The 25355-nt window shown below is 48.1% G+C and overlaps 1 protein-coding gene and 1 long non-coding RNA gene across 2 annotated transcripts; both read right to left on the bottom strand.

Annotated features, from left to right (window-relative positions):
- Positions 1 to 1855: 1855 nt before the first annotated feature.
- Positions 1856 to 6697, bottom strand: BAMBI (BMP and activin membrane bound inhibitor). The gene is made up of 3 exons (XM_075143996.1): positions 6332 to 6697; positions 3053 to 3343; positions 1856 to 2607 (listed from the first exon to the last, which is right to left on the bottom strand). Exons 1-3 carry the CDS (start codon positions 6405 to 6407, stop codon positions 2189 to 2191), a joined length of 786 nt encoding a protein of 261 aa, XP_075000097.1. The 5' UTR covers positions 6408 to 6697; the 3' UTR covers positions 1856 to 2188.
- Positions 6698 to 8057: 1360 nt separating this feature from the next.
- Positions 8058 to 12488, bottom strand: LOC142078341 (uncharacterized). The gene is made up of 3 exons (XR_012672178.1): positions 12389 to 12488; positions 11343 to 11390; positions 8058 to 9953 (listed from the first exon to the last, which is right to left on the bottom strand). It is a non-coding gene; the product is annotated as an uncharacterized LOC142078341 (long non-coding RNA).
- Positions 12489 to 25355: the final 12867 nt, after the last annotated feature.

The raw sequence follows: 25355 nt of genomic DNA, 5'->3' as shown, positions 1-25355 counted from the left end.
CTCCCTCAGATTTCTGGAGAAAGCAGTTGAAAAGTTTAGCCATCAGATCTTCTAACTTGTCATCGTAACTACTGGTGCAGCTATGCCTGACAGACAGTATTTCAGGTTTGTCTTTTTCAGCACCAAGTTCCCAGCCAGTCATTCCCAAAAATACTACACTTGGCAGAGCAGACAACTGCCCTAGACTTTCAGATCAGTGCAAAGGAAGGGCAAAGCTCTTATAGGAAAGCAGCACTTCAAAAGGTCAGCCAGAAGACCACAGGCCAGATTCCAACAGCAGTTGCAGCCACGTAATTTCTTAAACTTTAGCAGCAGAAAAAAGTAGAAATCAGAGAACATAGTTCTCCGCATTAAAAGCAACTCACCAGGCACTTTGAGGATGTAAGAATAGTCAGCAGCTTGAGGTACATGGATGAAACTAATGTTTCTAAACTACACTTTAATATTGCAAACATGGGCACGGTGGGACCTTGGCATTCCCAAGGCTCTCACTGCGCTCGGCCCGTATGAGTGTTTAACTGTACGGGTAAGTTTGCAATATCAATACCTCTGTTTGCACAGCCAAGTGACCAACTTATCTCCAACAAGCCTAGCACATAGTTTAAGTGTACTTTCAGGAACACCAACTTGTGACTTAGAGGGCCAGGTTTCCCTTGCTTACATCCCTTTGCATTTCAGGCCGCATATCCCAAAGCAATCTACCCTAGTAAGCAGTATACAAGATCAGAGCATCGCTGCAAGGTTGTTGTAACCCTGTTTGTGCCATCCCCTTTTCACTGGTGGCAACAGTAGGGGCTCAACTTTACAACGAGAACAGGAGGCAAAAGCATTTCTAAAGCTATTTGAAACGTCAGTGAATACTAGACTCTTGCCAAGTTTTATCTCCTCCAGCAGCATTTTGGACCCTTCTTTCCCCATGATGTGGCATCTGCCTTTTAAACAAGTCTACTTTAATTACTGCAACAAAGTCTAATAAAGCCAGAAAAACAAATACAATAAGCTCTTTGGATAATCCAGAGGTTTTGTTTGCGTTTAGCAACTAGGCATTGAATAAATGAAACGATCGAGTGAAGCCAACTAGCTGAAGGAGTAAGAAATAACTAAGTGCACAAATACTGGCAGGGAAGAAAAGCCACCTATGCAAGAATAGCATAAAGGAGGAGCCAGAGATTAAAGCGAGTACGCTGTTGATTCTTCAGTCCCACACAAAAGTAACAGCATGTGATACTGAGCTACACTGTAGAAGAGCAAGGCAGATGTTTTCCACTGTGCCCAGAGGGGTTATCAGCAGAAAAAAAAGTATATATATACACTGCAAAATAGGCATTGTGATTTTGGAGTTTCCCTCCCTTTCCCCCCCCCAAAAAAAAAATTTGAGCATAAAAGGTACAAAAAGAAAAAAGATCACAGAAAACAATAATTGTGAGACGAGGGAGGAAAGCCAGCTATAAAGAATTAGGAGCTGCTTTCTGACATGTTTTGCACAGAGAGAGGAAGCACTTCATTAACAGAGAGGAACAAATAGTTATCACACAAAGCTGCAGAAGAATTCACACAGGTTATGAGCAAAATGCAACAGCCAAGAATTGAGGATGTGGGTTCACTGCTACGTGAAGTATTAAACAATAAAGCTGCCACTGTTGTTCTGGAATACCACCTAATCGCCCTCACAGACTAGGAAAACAGACCCTTGTTTTCAGAATCTAATTGTTATGCACAGCATTATCACGCATACCACCCCGATTTGTTTGCCACCACCCCCCCCAAAAAAAAAATCGTTTTCCAAAACAAAAAGTCACAAGCAAGTTTCAGACAAAATATATATATTTAAAAAAATCTTTACAATAAGTCAGGAAACATAGGAGCTTGCATACAGTTTATTATAATAACTCAGTTCTCAGCTCCCTACAGTTCAGCTAACCCTGGTGACAGTGTTTACAACTTCTAATTTTTGCTTTCATAACTTTAAAGCAAACAATACATTTGAGTGTATTTTACTCTGTGCAAATAAGACAACTTTTGGAATCCTTCAGAAGAAATATCCAAGATTCTGTTTGCAGAGGTCCTTTGTTTCTCAAAGATGATTTATGAGAGTTTTTGTTTTAAGATAAAGTGCTCCTGTCCAGCAGAACCCAAAGGCCTTCAAGAGTTCAGAGAGTAAGTTTAGCTCAGATTAAAAAATAATTGGTCATACAAATTCCAGCTTCCCATGTCCGCTGTACATTCCCCAGTGGACTAGCGAAAGAATTTTATCATTGTTGAGGTCTGAATGTCTCATTTTATCACAGGTCATGCAGCAGTTCTCGTGACCAGTCACAGGCACCATGCATTCCAAGTCCAATTTTGCCACCTGCCCTTTTTTCGAATGATGTCCATGAAAACTATAGTGCAAACGGGAGAGCATTTGCTGTCGTTGATCTTGCAGTCTCTTATTTTCACTCCTGAGCATCCGCAAGGCCAGCATGATAAGGAGCACCAAGATTAGCCCACCAGCTATAGGAACAGCAATTACAGCTGCCCTGAACCATAACTCTTTCGAAGAGGTCAATTCCTGCACCTTGGTGATGAGATTCCTGCTGCTGTCATGTTGGTATCTGCTCCCTTGTCCTGCAAAGGGGAAAGATGTGAAGCTTATTTCAGTATCAACAACCGGTTTATATATAAGCAACTCCCTTAAATGCCGCACTGACAAGTTTAAGGAGCCACAGCTACACACTCTGCAGTATCTACAGAAAATGCTCCGACAAAGAAAAAGGTGAGTTTCTAAGGCTGTTTATAGCATGGAATTTCTTACCCTGATAGTTGATTTAACTAGGAATGCCACAACCATTGCTTCTTAGAAGCAACGTCAAGTTGGCAAGACAGACCTCTAATATTAATGCAGACAAAAAAAGCTACTCAGCCGAGATGCTTCCCTGCATCCAGCCACCCACTTCTCCCTCTGGTGTCTCTACTGACATTAACAACTACATCAACAGCAGACATACAAGGTTTTGACTATCACCAGCCTGATGGCCAGAAGAGAGATTTCACTGAAGCTTCCTTGCCCTACCTGAAGTATCGCCCCTGGAAGGAGACAAAACATCATGTAGTCCTCTGTAATTGCACATATCTTCATGACAGCATTCCAATGTGGACATGGTGGTGGTGCCAGAGTGGTTTTGTGCTTGTTTGGCTTGGCAGATATCAGCTGTGCTTGCAATAGAGTCCAAGCAGCCATGAGTAAGTGGGGAATGTGTATTCTGAGGATCAAGCAGTCTGGAGAAGCAGGCGCTAAGCTCAGATTTGCACATATAGCCGGTTGCCACACAGTGTGCAGCATCACAGTAGCATCTGATTTCACCTAAAAAATAAAAATGGTGCAAGAAAGGTAAGAATTTGGTCCTTTAAGGAACTCTTATTAGCCACAAGCATCGCACAACCAAACTCAGTGCCAGTTTTGGGGTACTCCTCTAGACTGTAAATCCATGAGAACAGGGGTTGTTTCCTTCCCATCGCTGTACAGTGCCTACCTCGCTGTAACCTTAATCCCTGCAAATGCCTTGGGGCACTTGTTTTAATTACTAGTACTATAGTCCTTTGAATTAAAGCAAGAACATTTCACTAAAACAGGGATTGGGGGAGGGCAGGGGGTGGGCGAGGAAGGTCACAGTGGCTTTTTTCCCAAGGTAAGTAACTAACAAGACCATTTTACAGCTACTTCCAGTCGCTGTGAGCAGTTGCATTAAACCACATTTAAAATGAAATCCTAGTTTTAAAAGCAATACAGACCTTCAGTCCTATAAGGAAGTCACATCTATGTTTTAAACCATTACTACAGGAACAGCATTCTATTTTTATAAAGGTAGCACTTCTTTTAACTGGGTGTAAGCACACAACAAAAATACTAGGTTTAAATATTTGTGACACAAATAAAAAAAAATCGGAACTGCTGAATTGTTTATTACCTCTCAATACTGTGCCAAAATTTAAAAGGTTTAACTAACACCTTATAAAACTATTAGCTAGAGCCATTACCATCTAAGTCTCCCGGTCAGGAAGGTTTTTACTGTGTGAAACTGGGCAACTATTTGCAATTTCTCCAGAAAGAGAGAAATTCTTTAGGTAGCCATTCATGCAAAAAGGCTTTTTTAATCAGTATTATAAAACAGAAACAGTGCAGTTTATAATTAATCTGTTCACCAGAGTCAATGTCTCTCAACTCAAATGTAAAGTTATTAAACGGGGTGAAATTGTGAGGCTAAAAGCTCCCCCTTGCCCCTCCCCAATTTTGCATGCAATCCAACATGCGGTCAAAAGGGGAAACACTTAGACTGAAAATCCTCTACCGGCTCTATGAAAAGTCTCTCAGGAAACCTCAAAAATTTCTGAAGGAAACGATAAAAAAGTTCCCTTCATAAAACTCTTCATTTTGTGCTCTCCAAACTGCTCTGGTACGAATTATACGTGTTCTGTGCTGCAGGGAAAACTTACTCCTTCTAGGCAAGTTGCAACTCAAACATAATTCAATGTGCCATCAATCCAAGGTTTAGGAGGAAGCCAGATTTTGGAGCCATCCTTAGAAGAGTGGACTTAAAACTACTTGCCATCATAGCGGCACCAAGGCTTTCAAAGTCAACTGAATTGTCAGATGTTTTCCTTCTACAATTTGCACTTCAAAAATCAGTCCACAGGCTTCCCTGCTGCTTCCCTGTCTTATGATGCTTCCTACCAACCCATACCTAAAAAGTATTCTGAAAGATGTTAAAAATCATCCCAACCAAGTTAGCTTCCCCTCTTCAGCCTACCTTAATACTTTCCCCAAAATGCTACTGCGGGCTCCAGGCCTTGAAGTTCCCACTGCTCTTTAATAACTCTGCTTAATAGAAGCCAAATGATGGAGTGTCTCACTGTCTCCAGTCCAATTCCCTTGGGCTTTTAGACCAAGTAACCTAATTTTTCATGAATTCACACACACTGTCATCCAGCATGCTATGGAAAAAAAACTCAATCATTTTCTAAGCATTCTATGTGAGGTCTTCCCCCTACCCTCTCTGAAAAAAAATAATTTTCATCATTTTCTCACTGTATGAGAGTTAAAAATAAGATGCAAACAAGGAACAGCACCAGAGCTGACAGTCCTTTCATGAGTCTCAGCACAGCACGGGAAGAAAGCTAAACAACACACATACTTCCATTTTTACTGTTTATATAATCACGCTTAAAATTCTACGTTTTATTGACCTAAGACAATCTTATAAACAAAATCTGACAGGCTAGTCATCAGGTCAATTCAACTGCTTTTTAATTAAAGCCACGTTTTCGGTGAAACAGAATGGACTTTGTATTACTGTATTAAAACTGTATTTCTGTCAATTCATAAAGTTTCTTCCTGTGCTATGCAAAAGGCCAGAAAGGGTATTTAGTATTTTGAAACAGTGAACAATGCCCTTCTGTTCCCTCCTCTTTCTTGTTACTGTATGTAGCTATTAAGGAAAAATGTCTGCTTTTAGTCAAGATGGCTACAGGAGAGACTGCAGGCTTCTCTTAAAGCTTTTGAAGTCAGCAGCAGCCAGAAGTCTGCGATCCCCTAATTATATCATTATCAGGCACATAGTTTCAGTATCTGCGACTTCACATCACTCAGTCACTCCCTGTTCTGCCCGCTTTGATGGGGCCAGCAGGCTCCCCCCTGCACGCTGCAAGGGCTGTTATTTAGGGTTAATTACAGCCTTCCTTCCAAAATAAATAAATACCGTCGCACATCATCACCGCGCTAACTTATCCTTTAACCTCCTCCCCGGAGCACGGCGATTACCGGCAGCCAGTGGGTCGCCTCTGCCCCGGGAGGGCACTCCCCGGGCGGCCAGCCCCCAGCCCCGCGGCGGGCGGGTGACAGGGCAGGGCGCGGCCGCCCCTCGGCGCCGCGGGCTCGCCCGGGGCTGGGCCGCCGCTCCCGCTTTGACAACCGCGGGCCCCCACGCTCCAACTGACCGACACCGGCGGCCAGGTGGGAGGGGAGGGCCGGGACGGGAGGGCGCAGCCCCCGCGGCTCCTCGCCACCGCCCGCCAACAAAGGGGCGGCGAGGGGCTCCCGAGACAGCGCGGGCCCCGCCGCGACCCGCTCCCGCCGGCCTCGCCTGGGGGGCGTCCGCGGCACCGGCGCGCTGACACCGCCGCCGCCTGAGCGGCTGCCCCGGGCCCGGCTCTCCTCAGGCCCCCCGCGCCCCGCCTCCCCCAGGCACCCTCAGGCGTCCCGTTTCCTCAGGCGCGGCTCTCCTCAGGCGCCCCGCTCCCCTCAGGCGCCGGGTCCCCGCAGACCCCGGCTCCAGGTCCCCCGCCGCGGCCTCACCTCTGGTGAGCAGGACGGCCATGGCGCACAGCTCCAGTTGCAGCCAGATGAAGATGTAGCTGGAATGGCGATCCATTTACCCGACCGACCGACCCGCGGCGCGGCGCCGCTCGCCACAGCCCGCAGCGCAGGCACGGCCGAGCCGCCGCCGCCCGCCCCTGCCCCGCCGGAGCGCCGAGGAGCCGCTCGCCCGCGGGCAGAGCCGTTGCGCGGCCACCGCTGCGGCGGGCAGGGGGGACGGCCGCGGCTCCCTGCCTTCCTCTCCCTCCTCCTCCGCCGCGGCGGCGGCGGCGGCGGCAGAGGCCCCGTCCCCAGGAGCAGCAGCAGCAGCAGCAGGGGCGGCTGGGACGCTGCCGCCCGGCGGGCGCTGCCTCACTGACACGGCAGCGGCGCCTCCCGCCCCGTAAATACCGCCGGCGCCGGGCGCGGGCCGGGCCGCCGCGCCCCGCCCCCTGCACCGCACCGCCCCGTCCCATTGGCTGCGCCGCTCGGAGGCGGGCGGGGCGCGCCGCGGGCAGGTCCGCTCCGCCCCCGCCGCCCCCGCCCCGCCCCCCCGGCGGCGGCGGGCTGGGACCCGCGGCGCGACGTCCGCTCCCGCCCGCGGCGCCCCCGGGCGGCGGCGGCGGCGGGTCCGGGCGGGCCGGCTGCGCGGGCTGTAACCCCGCTCGATTCAGCGATGGGCACTGAGTGCAGGTCCCCGGCCCCGGGCTCCCTGGGGCTCTGCCGAGGTAGCGATCGCTGGGGGCACGGAGCGCCCTCGCTCGCTGCACTCGTTTCGGGGCTCGCCGGCGCCGGGAGGGTGGGCTCCGCGGAGATCCCTCGGAATAATCCCCGTCCGGAGGCAGCAACGCCGAGTTTCATAAGCAAATGTAATGGCTCTGGCTGCAAGCTTGGCAGAGCCGTGTTTAATGAATAAACAGCACTGCAACCCCCTTGCTTCATGATGAAAGGCAGAGTCAAAATGAGACGAGGCCGAGTCCTCCCCGTCTGCGCTTGCCACCCCACGCTCACGGCACTGCCACCGGGCCTTCAGCGCGTAACTGCTGCCAGCCCTTCCCCTGCTTTTCTGCTCCTGACACTCAAGGCTATACGAGGATGCAAAAGTGTTGCAACACCCGGGATGCCAGAAGTTTCACTGCAGCCGGGTTTTTTTTCCAAGGTTATGAAAAACCCACGTTCAGGCTTGATGCGGCGTGGAGCTAACAGCAACTCGACTGAAACCAGGGTGCGGCTGTGGTCTCCATCCCACCAGGTCTGTGCCACTCTCATGGCCTGGGATGCACCTCCCGCTCGGCCCCCCGGGGTCTTCCACGCTGCTGTCACATCCACGCGGCAACGGCAGGCCCGTGGGTCAGAGCCGTTAGCAAATGCACCCCACAGTACTCTACTCTCCTTCCAACATTTCCTTTCGAGAAACAGCTGTTGGGGATGGAAGCACAGGGTGATGTTCCCCCACCAGGTCTGACACAGCTCCTGTAGCTCATGTTTAGTTTGCACAGTTTTCCTTCACATGTTGGTCCTGAAAACAATGTGCCCCATAGTTAAAATTTCTTTGCTAACTTAGTTTTCTCCTTTCTTTTCTCATTACATTTTATAAGCCTTGATTTCTACAGCATTTGCACACCGACTGTTTCCCATTTATGGGCACAATGCTTTAAATATTTGGGTCCGCAGCGAGTATTAAAGCTGCTGGATGATGTGTAGATAATAAGTTAATAGCAAAAATGACTTTAGAATTTTAATTTTAAATGTTTTGTTAGTCTTTAAAGTCGTTTTCAGTTCAGGACATAATACCTTGTGACAGAGACATTCCTTCCCTGAAAGAGAAAGGAGGAAATATGAAATCTGAGATTGAGATAACCCCAGTTTACTTTGGCAGAGAGGAACAGACTGGATCTCGAGCTAATTAGTGCTGATGCCATCACACGTTATAATGGTTTTACTGCGAGTCTTGCGATTTGCATATGTATAAGATAGATACACGTGTGCTGCACCGCAGTCTTTACACTTATGTTATACATATTTGCACTCCACCACAAAGTAATTTTCTAATTCTTGTTTCTGTTTAGAAATTACAAAAACAGCGAGATCAGCCAAGCCGTATCTCCCACTCTGGCACCGGCTATCAGACACTCATTTGCAAACATACGAAAATATCATTCATTATAACTTAGAATCATTACAGCAACATGCGCAATTCTGTTTCTTCTGTTCCTACCACTGGTGACAAGCGCATTTAGCAGATCTCATTTGTTACATGCGATACCGACAGACTGGAAATGGCTTTTATTCGTGGAGCCATATTAGTGCACTAAGTAACATGAGAGACTCCCTGAATATTATAAACATCCTGGCCAAGGGAGCATGGACAGACTAACCAGAAGGCAATGTGCTCGAGATCAGTTTTGAGCAGCAAATTTCATTGACAGCTGTCAAGTTTGAATTGTGAACTACAATTTACTGTAAAAAATTGCTAATTCTGTATGCTGTAGGCGTGCTTGAAGTGCCACAAGTGACAGAGGTGCTGCAGGGACCACTCCCCAGCCTTGGTTCCCTGCAAAGCAACTAATTTAAAGACCCTTTTGGAAACCTGTGGATCAAGCCAGGGTGTCGAGAGGGTTTGACTGACTTACTGTGTCTCCTCGCTCGCTGGTACTCTGCTTAGGGAGCTGTGCAAGGATTGCGTGGGGTCCTCTGACAGACCATAACATAAACAAAATAATTCAGCTTCTGCAGCGCTAATTTGCTTTTGTTTTAGAGGCAAGAGCAAACAGGGCCAGATTGGCCTGTAAAAAAGGGACAGGAGACAGACCCAGCACAAAGCAATAATAATAACATGTTCTGCAACCAGAAGGAATGTGGGATAATGACTACAAGGAACCATCAAGGAAAGCATCAGGAGCCCGAGGCCGCATGACGTGTCTCCAGCAGCCATGGGAGAGCAGCCCGGAGCCTCCACTGGTATGGACTGCACAGCCCCACAGAGCACAGGGCTGCTCCCTCCCACCAGATATGGCAAAACCCTTTGAAACCAACACGAACGAAGGACCTGGTTGCAAAATCAGCCTCTGGGCACCTCAGGGAAAGGGACTGCTTTGGGAAGCGTCTCACAGGAGCACGTTCCCCTCTGCATCAGCTCAAGATTGTGTCACAGATGCAAAATTTTATCTTTAAGAAGATGAAAATCCCAATCAAAAGAAGAGATCTGTCCAAAGAGACTTTGCAGGCCACTCAAATGCTGGTTCATTTCACAAGCCAATAGTCGCAGTGCCAAGTTTCTGCCAGGAGGACTTAAGAAGTGACGAGTTCTTCTTAAAGACCAATTCAAACAAGCATCCAAGCTCCTGAACTATTCCAGACTGGGACTCCTCCTGTCAGGCAAGCAACTGCTCAGCGCAGGGCCTGCTTTCCCCTACAGTCACACTCAGGAAAAGGCCCTCTATTTTCCACCAGGGGCATGTGAGCAGTGCAGCCATGCAAGAATCTCCCTCCCAATGTCAGCTGGTAAATCCTTCGAGTGAAATCCCAAACCACATCTACCATCTTCTCCAGAAGTTCCATGTTCTTGAGATCCCCAGCACCGGCACGAGAGGATGACTGGCATGAGGGGTTTAGGTCTTTTCTAGATCAAGAAGGAAAATAAGACAAGCCAAGACAGAGACCAAGCTGGCAGCACTTTCTGAGTACATTACTTTGAACAAGAGAAGAGCTTCTTTCTCACTCTGGGGAAAAAAAATCAACCTCCTCCCTTTGTATTGCTTCTTTCATATATTCCCTTTCTCTTTTTCACATGAATTGGCATCAGCGCCTACCTTGTATGTACCATCAGCAGCAGCGTGCCTGCAAAACTGACCAAAAGGAGTTGAAACCTCAGCCTGCAAGTGCCCCTGATTTAAGCAACTAGCCCTAGAACAACGGTTTGCAGTGAAAAGTAATTCCTTCATCTGGCAGCTTTGAACATTATCAGGAATTCCTCACCCTTCTATAAACTTGCCTGGCATGCTGGCGACGGGCCACCACTTCCCCCGAATGTTTGGATGTAACCCTTCAGTCTACCTCTAACAACAAGCGTGTTAACGCAGTATTCTCTGCCTGTTTGAACCCTTCCACCAATCTCCTCCCCCATCAAAAAAATTTAGGCAAAAGAAATGGATAACAACTGCAGATTGGAAATCCATCCAAGTTCACCTGTATAGTCAGGGCATCGCAGCAGCCCTGTCCTGGGGAAACCCGCATTCCTCGGGGAGCTAAGGATTTGCATACTGCTGGATTTGCATGTGCATGCTGGCATTTGCCAGTACTGCCACATAGGATGCTGATTTCACTAGCAAGGAAAGGTTAGTACTGCTACACCGCAGTCATTTCAAACTGGTGTCAAAAGCAATGTTCGTGCACCATATCCAATTCTTTTTTGCACCTTGCAATTATGATTTGGCTGGGAATTTCTCCTTTGGAAATGATATGAAATAAAAAGCATTGGGACTGTTTAAAGCATCTTTGGAGCAGTATTAATCAGAGTAGTATTTTTTGTTAACTGCTCAACACTAGCCAACAACTTTCTTTTCCCAGTTATTTTGCTAGCATTTTGGACATGATGCACACAAGCTAATTCTACTGAATTACCTTTTTTTTTAATGCTGAATATTGCCTTTAAAAAATAATTAAAGCTTAAGCTAGCATAGCTATGCTCAATGTAAAGCCCAGGGGGCAGGGAACATAATATGACTGTGTGCAATTTCTTTGGTTTCCCACTTCTGGGGCTGGCCATGGATTTATTGAATCAAGTAGCCATTTCAGGAGCTAAGACTACACAGAGCCCAAAGCCTGGCTCCTTCCCCAGCCGCTCCCCTGTGACAGACAGGCTGCCGAGCAGGTTCCCACAGGTGAATAACTCCCAGGGAGCTTTATGCCCGGTAACTGGGGCAGTTCAAAGGGGTGGATGGAGGCCTGCACACTATACGCCTGCTCACTTTCAGCAGCAATTAGCATGTCCCCAGTAAAACTCAGTTACCTGCAAACTGGAGGAGGGGAGGTGTCTTCCACAGATGCTCAGTGATACCTGTTCACATAAAATAAATAGGAAACAAAGCTAGTGTCTGTTTAGCAGCATCCGCTTCTCCATGTGCATGCGGTGGCACCAATCTGCATCTCCCCCAGATATAGGACACGATAAAGAGACACTTTTTAAGGGGCCCAGAAAGTGAAGCATTTCCTGCCAGGCTCATCAGTTTACTTTTTTTCATTTAAAACTAATCCTGCCTCCCCCAAACGAGCTGCACTCATACTCCTCCGAATCAATAGGACGATTTGCATTTATCCTCCCGGAGGCATCGCTCCTAGGACCGGGGCCAGAGCGATCCAATCGATAGGGGGAAGCTGGAGCAAGGCTGGAAAAGAAGCAACAGAGAGATTCCCCCAGGGAGAAATGCAAAACACTGGAGAGAGGCAACAATTATTGTAATTGAAGGTAATGAGGCCGAGGCGCCAGCTCCAGCTCTGCTTAACATCATTCAATACAAAGTGAGACACACATGAAGGAGACAGCCTGAGCCCGGCCTGCCCCGCCGCAGCCCAGCCCGGCTCCCTGCCTGCAGCCCGCATCCAGCCCTGCCCTTTGCCACAGCCACAGCCAAGCCTTATCTCCCGGCTGCAGCCTCCTCGGCTGCAGCCCCCGCCTGCTGCAGCACAGACGCTCCTGGGACGGGTCTGTCTCCTGTGTTGATAGCTCAGCAGCACTGGATTTGATCCATTTGGAAGAGTCACTCTAGATCTGAGTGGTCTTGGGGTCACGGAGTCCTCCTTCTCCTTTCCATAGGAGACTCCTCCGTCTGTAGCATATTCATTGTAGTTATCCTCACTGTGCACTGAACGTCACACGCTGAGCACCAAATCACTCGGCCAAGGACAAATGTTGTCCTGTCCCATAGCAGGGCAACAAATTCAGCCCCAGCCCCTTAACCTTCACCCCTCCTCTGCACACCCCCTTTTCTGCCACCCCAGCCCCTCTCCTCCGCAGCTTCCCCGGTGCGCAAGGAGAGCTGGGGGGAGCCGGCTCACCTGGAGGGGAGAGAGGGATGCTAAGAGGAGCTTCTGCCCTGTGGCTTTCCCCTGTGACTCTGCCTGGGCACGGTATAGGTGTTTCTAGATCTCTAACACTGTACCTGGCCTGCACATTTGCTGATATTAGAGCAGAGCTCACACCAGCTTTTGGCAGGGTCTTTAAAGGAGACACAACTGCATTTTCGCCTTTGATTCCTTATGCACAAAGACCCCCCCGCAGCTTCAGTAGCCGGGGGGAGGGGTGGCTAGTAAGCCGCCAGCATCGTGACGGGCTAATTGAACCCTATTAATGCAGCCGGGGCCGAAACCGTGGCACCGGAGACAGCCGGTAAGGCAGCAGCAGCCCCGGCGGGGCCCGGATCCGGGCGGCGGCTCCCGGCCCCGGCTCCCCCGGCCGGCGGCTGCGGGCTCACCGCGGGCACGTCTTGCCCTCTGCTGGCAAAGCCAACCCTAGCAGGGAGGTGCCGGAGCCCTCTCGTACAGCCAACCTAGTAACTTGTCCCGGGCAAATGGAGGGCTAAAAGGTGCTAGATAGCGCTACAGCTGCTTTTTGAACGGGAGGATGCAGCTGCTTGCAGGCATAGCAACAAGTAATCCCGTTGCCAGAATAGCTAGAGCGGTGCAGGACCCGGGGGTCACATCAGCTCCTACCCCCGGCCGCATCCTGCACGCAGGAGTTAACACCCGGGATTCAGCCATCACCCTGTGAAACATCCACGTAAAGGTGTTACATTCATAAACTGTACCTAAAAAGTCAAGCACCACCTATCAGATCTGAGTTATCAGGTGAATAGAGATAAGGTATGGCAAATATTTGGAATTTGCTTTAGATCCCAAGCACGAGAAACCATTAGTTATGTCCTGACACAGCATAGCATGCACACGGGAGAGGAGAGGTAGCGCTGGAGTCATGACACAGCCAAAAAACCTGGAAATTGAATATCACTGTAACAGGACAAAACATACAGTTCAAGTAACATTTATTATAGAAAGCTATAGTTTGGATATAGGGCATCTAGTGAAACAGTCATGTAGGCCAGTCAAACCAGAGCCTCTTTTGAAAAAAAGAGCCTGCTGCCTTTCTAAGGAAGCATTTCAGGCTCATATTTGCACATGTGAGATGGGCTGTCCACGAGGTCTGATCACAGATGTCAGTCCCTTGGAGGACTTACACCCAGCAGTCAAAACCTGGGACTCTGCAGGGGCTGCTCTGCAGGGGCTGGGGGCTACGCGAGGCTGTTCTCTGCCCTTGCAAATAACTATTGTCAGCAGCCCCTCCACAACGGCAGCTCTAAAAGCTTTTGATGCAGATAATCTCCAGTGATATGTTACTCAGTATTAGTCAATATTTATTGCTCAACATCTATTTTCTGAGTCGCATATTTTAGAGCCAAATGCCAGAGACAAGGCAGTCAATGCAAGTCGGGAAAGCCTATACACATTATAATAGACTGGAGTCTCAGCTACTTAAGTAGGCAGCACTCTGCCAGTTTACACTAAGCTCCAGTTCTGACAGGCATTTGCAAATGCAATAGAAAAGGCCAAAGGCAGAGCTAGATCTCAGAGAAAGGACCAGCAGCTTCAAGAAGATGGATATGTATCTTAATAAGACCTTAATAATTCAGCCCCAGAAAGCTGCTGTTTGAAAAAGAAGTCAGCAGGACATCTAAGCACTGACGTGTGATAAGAATAAAACCTTAATTCTCACTTTACCATGAAAAGCAGAAGGCACAAGAGTATTTGTGAGACAGGAGACGTGAGGAGTTGTGAGTCAGTAATGGCTGTGGACTAGCTTAAATTCTAGCAGCATGTGTGCCTTGGGCTGGCCAGGGAGGCCACAAAGGGAGAGTGTGGAGGCTTCCCTCCTCTGGCTCTAAGGGCAGGATCAGTAACTACATCAGAGACAGCTTGTAATTCTGATAACTGGGAGTCAGAAAAACCATGAAAAGGGGAAATAACAAAAGGACAAAAGGAGCTGCAGCAACCTTTGGCAGATAGGCGACAGGCTGGAGGCATTGAACACCCCAGCTGCTGGGCAGGGCAGCATCTGAAGACCCAAGCCCACCATCTCTGGTGGGTTTAACCAGGGAGGGTAAAGGTGGTCATATCCTTAGCTTTCTGCCAGCCCTCCCTGAGGGACTCCCACCCTTGTGGCAGGGACTGCAGAAGGGATCACCCATCCCTGCCATCCACAGCCCAGTACTGAAGCAACCAAGGAGCAGGTCTGAGCACTGTCCTGTCACCCTCCGATGGAGAGGATAATCTCAGGCAGAGAAGGATACACAGCTCTTGCCAGTAACATCTTGAGATGCCACAGGGGTTCATCTGTAGGAGCACTACGAGATCAAAGGCAGATCAGGTAGAGGAAAGGATGGGTGGAGGGAAGCAGAGTGTTGGCAGAAAGTGATACCAAGTGGAACAGAAACTCAAATTCCTCACAGTGCAGGGCCGAGAGGCAGTAAGGGGGCCGGGGGGATGAGTTGAGAGAGCTGATAATCTGGAAGGGAGAAGAAGTGTGGCCCCTATGTTTTCATAACCCCCAAAGGGAAGAGTACAAGAGACATGAGAGTTACACAGGACTAAAACCAAAATTAAGAAGCCCCAGAGTAAGAAAGCAGTCCTGATTATTCTCAGATCATCCTTTATAATGCAGAGTATTATATAGCAGAGCGGGACATTAAACTGAGGTCCTGCTCACAGGTAAAGTCTTGCAAGGCAGTAGTGAAACGTGAGAGTTAAACACGCTGGAGGTGGGGAGTGGGAAAGTGCTGCCCAAAGCCCCAGAGCCCCATAGGCAGTGCTGCCAGGCAGCCACTGCCAAGCCTTGCCGACAGCCTCCAGCTTCACGTCTCTCTGCTGCAGAACGCGACTGGTGCTTGCCTCCTCCAAGCTGCCATTGCCTTCCTCTGCTGTACCTCCAACGTGCTGCTCTTTCACGTTTTTGTGTTCACTACTGTCATACATTTAGGGAGGGAACAGTTTTCCTTCACTTATTATTCCTCCTTTTTGTTTATAGACACAACGAAGTTATAAAAAGGGGTAGTGAGAGCAGCTTTGTTGCAGTCTGAGAGCCAAAGTGAGCTAGGCTGTGGGGATAAAGAAGCAATGAAGAGGCTGAATTATGGCCTTCAGCAAATATACCAGCCTGCCACAGACTGTGAACATGCTGGCCAACTGCTTTGTCTTATCTTCTTTGCCTTTGGTACTGATGCACTGTGCTGCCTGCGCCTGCTGCAGCCCCGTCTGCCGCACACCCCTACCCCAGCAGACAGGACCATGTTTTCCAAGCAGCACATCTATGACCGCCTCCTTTTTCAGTCAATTAAATCATAATCTAGTTCTCACTTTTATCTTCACTATCAGAGTCGTAATGAAACAAAACGACATCAATCTCTTTAAAGACACATTTAGCCTGATATTAAGTGTGTCTCTAGCTCTGCTTGGAGAGCCTGGCAGGAAGACCGATAACAGACAGAAGAATGTCCTTTTCCCTTCCAAGTGCAGATTTTAAACTCATCGTGTTCCAACCATGGGAGTAACAGAAGGGCTGGTATTAGAAGCCCAATTAAGGAAACTGCTGCTGAACACTTAGTGACTGGCTATTATCATGACAAAAATCAGACACAACAATCTGCATTAATTAGTATCCCTGTTGTTAGCCCTAGATACTTGCACTTCTAAATAACTATAGGTTATATTCATCTGGATTGCATTCCCATAAATAAAGCCAGACTCAAGCTCTGTGCCAAGGGAAGGAGGACCCTGTGAGCTCTGTTTTCAGAGCAGGGGCAGCAGAGGGGGGCGCTGGCACCAGCTCTGCCCCCTGTGCCGCGTCCAGCCAGCACCCTTTCGTTTGACCCAATCTCTTTGCCCTTCCTGAAACCCTCAGGTTAAAACAACATCAGTTAATTCATGACGCAAATGCCAACTGAAACACTTCTATTTCCAGTAGCGGGAGACGCCACTTGATTCAGCCCCAAGGAGCCTGGCACGGGATTTCTCAGCCTGTCCGCCCGGCAGCTCCGCCTGTCCCCCTTGCCGCGGCAGAGATGGCACTCAGGTGCCCAGAGTCGCCTTGCTGCACTAGACGACATTTTTGTACCATTAAAGCAAAAGGGGAGCTCAGTAGGAGAGTGAAGGAGAGACAGAAATAGCGGAGGAGAAGGGAAGGTCACTCACAAAGACGAGAACAACGCCAGTGCCAGCTGAAGATGCTCAGGGGCTGCAGGCGGAAGGCTGGGCATCCTGCCAGGTGAGCCTTCCTCCGGAGCACTGCACACCCCCTCCTCCTCCTCCTCCCGCCAATCCCGGGGAGTTAGCAGACCACTCCACATTTCATCCCTTACATTAAGTGATTTACTGTGCAACTACACCTTCTCACCTGGCCTTCACACCCTTTCCCCCACCTCATTCTCTGTCTCTGGAGAAATATATTGAAAATGTATACCGGGAGTCTTGTGCCAGCTGCGAAGCTGTGTCATGTAAAGCTGCATGTGATACCGTTTCAGGCTGCTTCCCTGTCACACGGGCGCTGCCAGACACTCTGGCTGGCACGGGCATGCTGGGCAGCGGCAGGGCTCCAGGGCTTCACAGGGCTCCGGGGCTGCTCTTCGCTTAGTGCCAGCCTTGTGCTCAGGTGAGGCTGGCGTTGTTCTCCCCACCCTCGGCAGAGGGGCTGGGGAAAGGGATGAAAATATTGCAGTAGTGGCAAATGGCGAGGAGCTGAGAATAAAGGCGGATATTTGCACCAGAAGCATCACCAGTGGTAGGAAAGCTTTCTCAAGGATGCCAGCATGCAGCGTGTCCTATGAATGGTCGCACTGAACTCAGCTGATCTCACCTGGATGCTTTTGCTGCAGAGCCAAGATGGCCTTTTTCCTTTCTTCTGAGCTCTAGTCTGGACTTTGTGAAGACTTCGTGCCATAGGCACTGCCAAGCAGCTACCCAGGGAAGAGGACAGCTCACAGACTAAAAGTTAACCTCAAGTGTTATTAGGGCTCCAGCTTCTTGCAGGGTTAAAAGCCCACCCAGCCAATGCTGGCTGCTCCAAATCCCAGGTGCTACGTGAAGCCATCTGTCTACCTGGTTTTGAGCTCCTTCCCGTCGCAAGGCACACTGCAGTGACAGAACTATCCACCCCTTTCCCTGTGCTGGCGGGCTCCCAGGTAAATTTCTGCTCTTCACGTATGGTCAGCACCAAAGGAGCTCAAGATCATCCCTACTGACATGCTCTTCAGGCCTCTCCCCAAAATCCTGAACTCACCTTTGCCTCTCCTCTTGCTCACACTATTTTTCCCTGTATTTACACATGAAGCTAGAAAGTAGCAGCGGGAAGATGTACTAAGCGGTTGAACAAGGTGAAGCAGAGTGAAAACAAGCCAAAATGGAGAGGAGCCCAAAAAGCTAGCAAGGAGGAAGGATGAGAAATGAGGCACCAGAGCAAAAAGCAGCGAGCAGATCTGAGTGCGAACCCCGCAGTGAGAAAAGCTGGCCCCAGCACTGTGCTGAAGGATCAATGTGAGACATGCCAGGAAAAAGGGATGCAGTAATGAAGGCTAAGGACATGCTGACTGACAGGCACTGGCACCGCCGAACATCCACATGTGAAAAATTGTCCTCATGGTCCTCTCTACCAGTTTGCAACTTGACAAGCCGACGAGCCCAGCTGGCACTGCAGAGGTGCTGGGGAGAACTGGGGATGAGGGGTGGGTGCAGAGGGAGCGCAAAGAGGCTGAGAAGCACCCGAAGTCTGAGGAGCAGATGTTTGGCTGGTGGCAAGAGGGCAGGTGCCTTGCAGGGACACCCCTTGTGCAGGACAGTGCTGTCAGGATCCTTCTTCTCTCCGGAAAGGGGCCCTCTGCATCCTTCTTGGCAATTCTGCAACAGCACTCATACTTTCATTCCCAAAAGATGACACCTTGCCTCAAAACCAGATCATTATTTCCAGCATGCCAAGCTCAGAATTTTTCACTGTGCCCAGAAAACAGGTCTCCCCGTGGCCTACTCCATCCCTGACCATCCTGCAGGAACACTTGGATGAGGCTGATTGAGTTTTTTCCTTTCTGATTTCAATGACATAATTAGGAAAGCACAAATGACATGGCTTTTTCAGAAAGCATGCTCCTTCCCTCTTTGCTGGCACATCTGGAGCAGTCCTCCACACTACGTTTGTGTCAGAGATTTACTTCATTTGTGTTGAAAGAAGGGGTTGTCAGAAATCTGGAAATGGAAACTGTGCCAGGGTCCTACCTTAATCCTTAAAACTACACAGCTGCCTCAGACTCCCTCAGCACAAATTGCTTAGAAACACAGTGGTATGCAATGACTTCCCACCAGCAACCAGCGGGGATTGGCAGATAATATGTCAGGAGATACCCTCTGCTCATAAAGCATGTTTCTTCCAGAAGATCCCCAAAGCCCAGTACAAAAACCAGCCAAAATTACTAATTCTTGTGATATTTGATTAAAAGACCTGTGCCTTCTCAGCTGTGGTGCGGGTGACAATCCTGAATAGAAATGCACATGCCAACTCTGAAGCAAGTGAAATAAATGGCGACTGATCCTCTATAAATTGTGAAACACGTAATTCTGTCACCAGCCCCCATGGCTCTTATCACAATATTAAACTTCACTGGACCATTACCAAGAACAATCCTACAGCTGATTCAGAAAGCACAGTAACTCGTTCACGAGCTTCTCATATCTTCCAACCTTAACAATTAAGACTGGGATTCTTCAGGGGAATTTAATAGTGCTAAGCTCCCGTTTGCCACAGAAACACTCATATATTACCAAAGAGCGGTGGTTACAAACCAGGTCTGAACGTGGCAGACATGAGAAGCAGAGCAAGTCGTCGGTAAAAGCCGAGCAGCACCCACAGACGGAATGAGTCGGTGAATTTGCACACCCAGCAGTAACACTCATGAAAGTATCCCCGTTGGAAAAACCACACTCACTTCAAGAGACTGTTTTCCCTCAGCGGAAGGCAGTATTCTGTGGACAGAGTGCTATACTGCCGGAGTCCAGCAGACCTCATTACACAAGACCTTCTCTTCTCCTGGCTTTCTCTTGAACAGTGCCCTTACCAGAAAAGCATTAGGAAGTACTAGCCATATCCCTGTGGAAGTCATCAGATACCGCCTTGTTTGACCCCTTAAGAATAGAGGAAAGGAACAGAAATGAACCATATTTCTCAATCCAGCTTCAGAAAGCATTCAATTATACAAAGTGCTGCCCTGCCCCGCACTGGATTCCTGCTCCAGTACATAAAATAACGTGCAAGACTTGTTCAGCATCCAAAATTGAAGCCATCAAGTTCTACAAATGCTGGAAGTTCATTTATAATCATCCAGAAATGACAAGGAAAGAGCTGAAGGCAGCAATAAAATATCCTGGCGTACACTATCACTTCAGAACCAAGGAAAAATAAAAGTAATGGTAGATTAAAAAAAAAAAAAAAACAAAACATTGAGAAATAGGGGTAAAGGTTCATCAAGGCCATTCTCCTTGTCCAGAAGAGGATCATGTCTCCCTCTCCCAAGCAGATACTTGTCCCACATGCTCTTCACTGGCATCCAGTGCAGGGGCCCCACAGCTTTCCGGGACAGCTCTTCCCAGCTCTTTACTTACTGGATCTTATTATAAATAGCAACCCAAGTCTTCCTTGGTGCAGCCTAAGACGCTTATTCCTTGTACTACCTGCCAAGGACATAGAACACATTTTTCTTCTTCCAACAGCCTTCTGTATATTTGAAGATTTGCACATTGCACGTTCCCCTCCTTCCCCCTTAGGCTTCTCCAGGCTAAACTACCCCTGGTTTTTTCCGGCCTCTCTGGCAGGTCATGTTTTGGAGATCATTGTCCTTGTTCTCCTCCAGGCTCTTTCCAAACTGCAGTCTACAAATACGGACATCATGCTACACCTCAGGCCCTCCTCGCGCTAAGGGGTGCAAGGAAACCTCTTTGCCTGATTTTGTATATCTTGCAAACTAGAACATGGTTTATACCTCTGAGCTTGCTGCTTTTCTGCAACAGCAACACACTGGGACACATCCTGACAACCACTCCCTAACAAAGACGCTAATCTCCCTGTTGCAAACATAAAGGCTACTCCAGAGGATGTTTCAGAGTAGTTGTCTAGCTAAGGCAGTCCAAATTTCTTTGTAGGAGGAGACTCTGCTGGCTAGAGAGGGACTTTGGGAAGACTGGCATCACTAGGCAAGCGTGTTTGACAGATAAGCCATCAGTGACCACATTCAGCTCGTGATCCACAGGACAGACTCTCGGACAACCTGCAATGTACTTTCTGCAGGCTGCTCCCCCAGCAGCTGTTCCCCAGCCATGTTCTGCAGTGGGCTCGCCTGACTGAATGTGCACATTTTTTCTTTTCACCGATGAGTTTCATCCCATGTTTTTCTAGAAACCTACTTTTCACTTTCTGTACACTCCTACCTTGTGAAAGAAGAAATCACATTTTAGCCAGTATTGCCTCTTACTGCTTTTTCTGTTGTTCATCCATGCTGGAACCACTTCTTCTGGTGCTTTTAGCACTTTTTAAAAATTATTATTTAAAGGAATTACTGGTTTTGCTTAACTCCTTTTTAGGCTTCCTCCCTAAAATTACCTACTCATTCTGATTTTACTCAAGACTTTCGTCTTTAGCTTGCTCTTCTCTCACTTTGTATTCCTTTACAAACATTACCTTTTATCTTCACACTCAACCTGTTTTGCTCTACTGGTTAGACTCACACCTAGAATTTCTTTCTTAATTAGTTTTTATATATATAAAGAAGGTAGAAAAAATTCATTTTCCATCTCATTCGTATAGGTAGAAATATACACATATATGTATGAAACTCATGGCAACAAGCGCTGGAATTTCTCGCCACTCTGCATCCCACTCGTCCTTTCTCAGCAGACGTGCAGATGATTATAGCCCTCCACGACTATCATGCTCTGTGCTTTAGATGACATTGCTAGTTGCTGAAAGGCAACCTGGTCCACCTGATTTTCCTGGTATGGCAGCCTGCAGAAACACGTACAGCCGTAGCACTCCTTCTCCCCCCTTTTGTCATCACCGATAGAGCCAGTAACCCCCTGTGAAAGCAGTGGAGAGGCTCCCAACTCTGTATCTTCCTTGGTGTAATAGCCACATGTTGCACAGAGGTTAAGGCATGTGCTGTTTCCTTCCACACCAATGACATTTAGTCCTCACTTTGTGTTTGGGCAACAATCTAGTCAATCTTCCTACTAAGGAGCAGGTATGACCACCAAAGCAGTGACTGCTCTCTTTGCAGAGCAGCATTTCCACTCCCATTAGTGATGTTGCTGCAAACCTCCAACTTCCTAGCTTTTTCCTTTGGAGGCCTCTACATGCACCCTATCTGGGATTTTGGGATGATGGACCTGTCTCCATCTGACTTTTCCTTGTCCAGCTCTTGCAGTCTGCTTCTACATAAATTTCCCCAGCACTACTCTCCACACTGGAGGATGTTGTTCTCCTCACCTTCACCAGCAGAAAAATGTGAAGTTCAGCCCTTGGTAACCCAGGCCAGGATCCGGGCTGAAGCATGGCATGTTTGTGGTGACCATGTGGGCTTGGCCCTCACAGCTGCAGGTCAAGGAAGATCTCAGCTCCAGCAGCTCTGCGTTTCATTGTTCATTGTCACTCGCAGACTGTGACCCAGCCCCAGGCATGTGAACCCCCCCTCGTTGCCCCCTATTCACTCACAGGTGCTGGGGCTGAGGCTGAGGGCTCACAGATCCTCTCCCAACCTGGCTGCATCCTGCTCTCTTATTAGGTTGCAAAAAGAGCAACCTCTCATTAAACTGATGCAGCTGGAGAAGCAGCAGCAGATGGCTCTGGCTGGAGGGATTATGTGGCTGTGCTGGGATTCCCTGTAAACTCAGCTCAGTCAGACCAGTTGTCTCATGATCTGGAAAGACTGAAAAAGAAAGAGCCTTAAAGCAGGTGATGAGGAGGAGCATCAGAGTCACAACAAAAACCCTTCATCTGTTTCTGAACAAGGGTATTGCTTCTGGCTGCCAGTACAGCTTGTCTCACAACAACAGAAATTGGGCTAACTACACTAATTCTAGAGACCAGCTCTTTTCACTACAAAATTGTCTTGACAGAAAGAGAGCTGAGATTCACCTAGGTGAGTTGGTCTCTCCTTTAAGTTTTCATCTGTATTATTTTAGCTATTTTTCTTATCTGGTTGAACACATATTGTCTATTTTCCATATATCTGAAAACATAATGAGGTTGGTTCTTCCTGTGTTGAACATTATGAAAGAGATGGAAACTATGTCCCCCTGTTTCTTTACAGTCAGTTCTTCAGACAGTTCATGTTTTGACCTACTTGAGGCCATCAAATTTCTCCAATCTCAGAAGGACTGGGTTAAGATCAAGGTTATATCTCCCTAGCCCAAACGTGGACAGGTGGCCAAGTGGCATTACAAAACAGGGCCATTTCCAAACCATGTTTATCAGCTGATGCCTTAAAATCATTGCCAAAGAAGCAGGAATAAACGACTCAATTTTGTGTCATCTCAACGTTGAAAGAAGCGTTCCTACACATTTAAGTCAAGAAACTTCTGTCAAGTCTCCACATTTTTTCACATCTCCAGAAACTCTTTTTTTTTTTTTTTTGACTTGAACATACCACTGAAAATATTTTGTAATGGGCATCTGCATTTCTCCATGGTACCCAACACTGCTGCTTTGGTACCTCCGCTGCAGGACCTGGGACCTGGGAAGTGCTGAGCTCGCAGAGGGAGGGATTGCTGGGGGATGGGAACGGAACAGGAAAGTCAAAGGAGTTTGTAGAGATGTCACCGATGGGTAACTTAGATAAAGCTACATAAGCATGTGGGGTCAGCATGCTTAGATTAGGAAATCTACCCCAAAATTCATGACTTAGATGCATGCTTCTGCTGTTCCCTTGGAGGAGCAAATGATAGAGGGAATTTTAGAAAAGCTAATTCATCTAATGTGCTAAGTTGTTGCAGGTACAGGCTCAAACTGAAAAACAATCAAGCTAAGATACCTGCTTATCACAGTAGCTTCCTCCTTCCTTTCCCAGTACTTTTAGTGGCTGTCAGCGCATCTTGTTTTATAAGACTGGGCTGTGCAGAGTGAGGGCCATTTCCTAATTTCTGAAATGCCCCAAATCCTTTTTGGGACTCAGAAGCAACTATTTCCTATTCTCAGCTAAAATTATGAGGACCATTCCCATAATTCCTGTGAGTTTTTACTCAGTGTGAGCACTGATCAACTGTTGGCACAACCCAAAGCCACAGAAGACCCTCGTGACCCTTTCAGCTGCTGTGGCATGGCTGCATTTGACCCATGAATGAACAGGTAACGGACAGGATCTCCACCCAGGTCACACCCCAGAAAATGTTTTCTTAACGCTAGACATGGGTTTATGGTACAGAGGAGGTATTTTGGCAGAGAGACGAGCCTGTGTCCAAGCAGATTTGGGAAGTCAAACATACAGGAGCCAAGTCTCAGTTCTCACATTAAAATCAATCAATTAGACTTCTTAATCATCTCATTGCAACATTCTGGTTGTGCTGCCAAGCTGGGCTGGTCAACAGATTTTGTTTTCCCTCCAATATACACAGGGACTAGCAAAACAGGCTACAACACCCCACCTCTTATGGGAGCTGCCAGGGCCTCTTCCTTCATGAAGACAGATAGATGCAAAATCAGGCCAGAGAGCAGAGCAAAGAGAACGGGCAGTCACAGCATTCCCATCCTCTTGTCCAAATTTTCTGCCTCCCAAATTGCTGAGGCCTGGAATAAAATGAACTTATGCAGCCCTGTAAGAAGCAAGGGACAGTTAGACAGAAATGCAGAGGAGAGCTGGTGTCATGGAGCAACAAGCAGTGCTAAATGAGAAGAAACATCCAAGAAAACAGAGCTGCCTAGCAAGGTCCAAGGGGACAGTCCCACTTTATACCCAGTACGGACAGTCATCAAAAACACTTTCAAAAGGACATATTAACTGTCTTCAAGGAAGGAGGAATCCCCACATAACTGCTCTTCTCCATGAACAGAAGCACCTTGTGTCTTTCTGGCAGTCACTCAGCCTGCAGTCCCCCTTTCTCACCAGCTTTGCACTGTGGAAGCATCTCCAGCAAGTGCCAGTGGGAACCAGGGCCTCACCCTGGGAGAGGCTGCACACTGCCATACTCTGCCACCGAGACTTCAGTTTCTTACTACACAGAATGCCTTTGGCACAGGCCTTTTACTGCTGTTTAAGGCATTATTGTGTGAATTATCACTGCAAGTATCAATTAAAAAAAGAAGAAATAAATCAGATTGCAAAATGATGCCTATGGAAGAAAAAGGAAGGAGAGGTTTTCTTTCTCAGGTGGTGTTGCTCTGAGTAGAGCTCTTATTCAAAAAGCATTTGGAAGAAAGTCGCTTTGGAGCCTGACCCTGCAAGTCCCGAACAGCATCACCTCTCCTCGAAGCTGAGCAATAAGCCATAGCATTAGTATATGGCACTGTGATCAAAAAGTATTCCTCTGTCCCTAGATACCTTCAACCCCACAGTATATCCTCTCGTGGTCAGAAACTACTAGCTTCACATCACTGTTTTTCAGCATGGCACCTCTGTAATGAAAGAGGTTGCAGCTGTGCCCAAGCGTTTGGCTTAGCTTAGCACAGCGGGAGATGCTGGAAGCAGGGGGTTAACGTGTCAGAGTAACCACAGCCCTTCAACTTCCCCTTGCAGCCAAATGCAGAACCTGCCAAGTGCTGCGTTCCAATAAAACGCAACTCACACAATCTGTAAGTGTAATAAAATAGCTGTTAACAATTCTGTAATTCTCTCTCTTTAAGCTTGTAAAAGCCTGAAGGTCAGCTGGAAGTCAAGCTGCATTTCTTTGGGAGGAGGGCAGGCCAGTCCCTTGTGACCGGTTCCTGTCCTTTTACCTCGTCCTCTGGGGTGTC

Source organism: Calonectris borealis, chromosome 2, assembly GCF_964195595.1.
Source record: "Calonectris borealis chromosome 2, bCalBor7.hap1.2, whole genome shotgun sequence".
Lineage (NCBI taxonomy): Eukaryota > Metazoa > Chordata > Aves > Procellariiformes > Procellariidae > Calonectris > Calonectris borealis.
This window is presented reverse-complemented; position numbering and strand designations above follow the sequence as displayed.

Excerpts from the sequence above, each read along its gene's own strand:
- BAMBI (XM_075143996.1), bottom strand. The coding sequence starts at position 6,407 with ATGGATCGCCATTCCAGCTACATCTTCATCTGGCTGCAACTGGAGCTG. Across the intron at positions 3,344-6,331 it reads GGCCGTCCTGCTCACCAGAG|GTGAAATCAGATGCTACTGT; the intron begins GTGAGGCCGCGG and ends TTTATTTTTTAG. Across the intron at positions 2,608-3,052 it reads TTCCAGGGGCGATACTTCAG|GACAAGGGAGCAGATACCAA; the intron begins GTAGGGCAAGGA and ends TCCCCTTTGCAG.